The sequence below is a fragment of the Aspergillus nomiae genome, assembly GCF_001204775.2.
Source record: "Aspergillus nomiae NRRL 13137 chromosome Unknown contig00795, whole genome shotgun sequence".
In the NCBI taxonomy this organism is placed as follows: Eukaryota; Fungi; Ascomycota; class Eurotiomycetes; order Eurotiales; family Aspergillaceae; genus Aspergillus; species Aspergillus nomiae.
The window spans coordinates 715-4,700 of NW_015378850.1; the positions used below are offsets into that span (position 1 = coordinate 715).

Below are 3,986 nucleotides of genomic sequence, written 5' to 3' on the forward strand. Positions count from 1 at the left end.
GATCAATACTACTGCGCAGTAGTCACCGTCTCGTCCGTCGCGGTGGACCGAACCCACCACAGCTTGGAGCTGGCCAGCTCAGCTCCAAAGAACGCTAGACCAAACGACCGCCCACTGCGAATGCTACATGATTCAAATCGTGGACAATCTACCTCGGTCTTTTCGCTCGATCGGGCCTTCTCCGAAGTGTGACTGTTAGTTCCACGCGCGGTTGAGAGAATGAGGGCCCACCGTACCTGCCAAGAGGGGCTCTGTGTACGTCGGGTGGACCGTGTCTATGATGAGACTGAGCGCAGTCCAGATTTGTCGATCCAAATATTAATCAAGGGGAAGGAAAGGCCCCAAGCTGACCTTAGCGGACTTTAGCGAAGGATAAGGGAGGGAAAAAAGAAAAAAAAAAAAGACACAAGGAAATGTTGGAAAAAGTGATTTACTAGAGAAGAGAAAAAATTCTTTGAAAACCCTTGATTTGACTAATTTACCACTATTAATGACATACATACATGATAAAGAAAGGAAAATTCACTCTATAAACTTAGAGCAAAGTAATAAAGGCATAAAAAGTCTATAATACGGGTAAAATAATAAAGCCGGTGCACCAGCTCATGCATGTATGCTCAAGTGATATCCAGATAGGATAGTATTAAAGGAAATGAGCGTAATCAAGCGTTTACTCATCCTCCTCGACCTCAGCACGGGCACCCAGCATGTAGCGGGACTTGCCGTTAGCGTCGACCTCATGCTCGATAGCCAGCTTGGAGAGGTGGCTGAGCATGTTCTCGATCTTGGTATCAGCCTTGGAGCGGTTCTTGCGGCCAAGGTTGTCAAGACCGGGGATGATGGTAAGGAGGTAGTAGACGACAGCAATGATGATGGTGACACCGATGGAGTAAGCCCAGATGACAACAACAGTGACAATGTCGACATCACCGTTGACGGAGAACTCAGCCTGGCTAGGGGGCTTGGTCTGCACATAGTCGCCGGAGAGCCAGCCGAACACACAGAAGAGGGTGGAGAGGACATCGACAACGAAGATAGCACCGACCAGCTGCCACGAGGGCCAGGTCTTACCACCACGGGTAACGAAGATCAGCCAGTTCTCAGTAAGGGCAACCTCAAGGAAGAGGATTTCCTGAGGAGAACCGAAGTTCTGGATGATACCACCGTTGGCAAGGAAGAGAGAAGCACGGATGATCCAGGTAGCAGCAGCAAGCAAGATACCAAGAATGACGGAGATAACCCAGATCTTGGGGAGCTGCCACTCGACAGGACGCTGCTCGAAGTGGGCATTATCGTAGGCAATAGCAATGGTGGCCAAATCAGCGAAGAGGGCGATGAAGACAATAAGATCAGCACGGATGGTCTCCTCAATGATGATCATGGAGGTAACGAGGTAAATCTCAAGATGGAGACACAGAGCAATACGGTACTGAATGTAAGCCTTCATACGCTGGAAAATCTGACGAGCAAGCTTGATAGCATCGACGATGGTGGAGAGACCAGGGGCAAGGAAGACAATATCAGCGGCGGCCTGGGCGGCTTCAGTGGAACCCTCGACAGCGATACCACAGTCAGCCTTCTTGAGGGAAGGAGCATCGTTAACACCGTCACCAGTCATGGCAGTCAAGTGGCCACGCTGCTGAAGCATCTCGACGACCTGGTACTTGTGCTCGGGGAAGACCTCAGCGAAACCGTCAGCCTTCTCAACAAGGTCGTACTGAGCAGAGCCAGCAAGACCACCGTGGATAAGACGCTCGGAGTCGTAGACCTTGGTGCTCAGGGCAAGCATCTTGCAAGTTTCCTTGGCAATGGCAAGAGCATCACCAGTCAACATCTTAACGGAAAGACCAAGGTGCTGGGCCTCAGCGATGGTGTGGGCAGTATCCTCACGAGGGGGATCGAACATGGGGTACATGCCCAGAAGCTGCCAGGGCTCGCCCTCCTTCTGGACGGCAACACCAAGGGAACGGAAACCACGGCGGGCGAACTCAGCAGACTTCTCACGGAACTTGGCGGCCTCCTCCTCGGAGCACTCAGACATGTTGAGGATAGCCTTGGGAGCACCCTTAGCACAGACGTAGCGGACACCGTCGCAGGTACAGATGGTGGTGATACGCTTGGAGACGGGGTCGAAGGGAGTGTACTTCTCGGTAACCCAGTTGCGAGCGAGGATCTCACGGGCCTTGGGGTAACGACGGAGAGTAAGGATGGTAACCTTGTCGATGGGGTCGAGGTTCTTGACGTTGTGGTTGGAGGCAATGGCAGCGACAGCCATCATCCAGTTAACATCAACACCCTCGTTGACGTAGGGCTCACGAATGGAGAGCTGGTTGGCAGTAAGAGTACCAGTCTTGTCAGAGCACAGGATGTCAACACCAGCAAGAGATTCGATAGCAGTGAGCTTCTGGACGATAGCCTTCTGCTCAGCCAGGTAGGCGGCACCGACAGCGAGAGTGGTGGTGGTGACGACGGGGAGACCGACGGGGACACCAATGATAAGGAGAATAAGAGTCCAGTGGAGCAAGTTGTTGTCCTCCTCCTCAGGAGTGGCGATCTTCAGGTGACGGTAGAAACCACCGATCCAGGCAGCGAGAATCCAGAACATGACGAGGACCAGGAGAGAGGTACCAATGTTGTCCATGACAGCCTTGAAGTGACCGGAATCAGAGGCACCCTGGACGAGAGCAGCGGTCTTACCGACGAAAGACTGCTTGGCGGTAGCGATAACAATACCGTAGGCCTTACCACGCTTGCAACCAGTGGTGTAGTAGCAAGTGTCAGCCATGTACTTGTCGACAGCAAGAGATTCACCAGTGATGGCGGACTGGTCAACAGCGACCAGAGAGACGCCAGCACGGGCCTCAATGCCAGTGTCGTCATCCTCGTCATCCTTCTCCTTGAGGGTGTCGTCGTTGCGGGTGGCGAGGTATTCCTTGTAGGTCTCGAAGTTCTCGGGCTTGGTGTAGTCACAGATAAGACGGACATCGGCAGGAACGACGGTACCTTCCTCAACAACGACCTGTAGAGCGAATTGGTTAGTCAATGGATCACAAAACGTAGAAACATCACAAGCCAAGCACATACGATATCACCAGTAACAAGCTCACGAGCGAGGATCTCCTGCTCTTGTCCATCACGAATAACAATAGCCTTCATGGCAATATCACCCTTCAGCGAAGCAACAACGTCGGCGGCCTGCTTTTCCTGATACCAACCGACAACAGCGTTAAGCATAAGAATACCAATAATGACACCCAAATCGATCCAGTCACGCAGACCAGCAGCAAGCAAAACAGCAAGTTCCATAACTAGTAGGACGTTAGTGGGGCTGTAAAGTCTTAACGCATTGTTGTCGCAAACATACCATAGAGAATAGGACCACGGAAGTAACCAATGAACTGAACGAAGAAGTTGGTCTTCTCAGTAGTCAGTTCGTTCCAGCCAGTGCGCTTGCGACGAGCCTCAATATCAGCGCCGCGGAGACCAGCACGCAGGTCGGTCTCGAGCCACTCATCGGGGCAGACGAAGCCTTCCTCAACGCCATCACCTCCCTTCTTCCAGAATTGCCAGCTCTTCTTGGGCTTCTTGGTGCTCATAGCACCAGCAGACGAGGTCGAGCCACGGCGCTTGTCGCGAGCGGTCGAGATATAACGGTTGAGAGCGGCATACTCATCGAGGCTAGCACCATGGTCGCCATTCTCCACGTCGGGAGCATAGGAGATTCTCCGCTCCGCCATTGTTGCTTCGGCTCACACAGCCTTCGGGACCCAACGATATGAGCAGATGCAAACAAAAGATGGCAGGAATGGCAGAAGTCGGAATTCCTATAGAGAGAAGAAGAAGAAGGGAGGGGAGAGGGGTGGAAGGGATGTACTCTTTAATATGTCTGGATGGGGGGGGTGAGCGAGATTGATTTGCACGGGACCTGAACAAACACGTCTTGGTCTCTAAGCTCCAACGGGCGACCTTCCCTGTGCGTAAGCCCA

General features: G+C 52.6%; 1 protein-coding gene across 1 annotated transcript; it reads right to left on the reverse strand.

The window, feature by feature from the left end:
- Nucleotides 1–450: 450 nt before the first annotated feature.
- On the reverse strand, nt 451–3,737 carry ANOM_011816 (plasma membrane ATPase 2; the record flags this gene model as incomplete). The annotated part of the gene is made up of 3 exons (XM_015557072.1): nt 451–3,019; nt 3,085–3,308; nt 3,365–3,737. The coding sequence occupies 3 exons, from the start codon at nt 3,735–3,737 to the stop codon at nt 671–673; spliced, it is 2,946 nt and encodes a 981-aa protein (XP_015400856.1). The 3' UTR covers nt 451–670.
- Between the last annotated feature and the right edge of the window lie 249 nt (nt 3,738–3,986).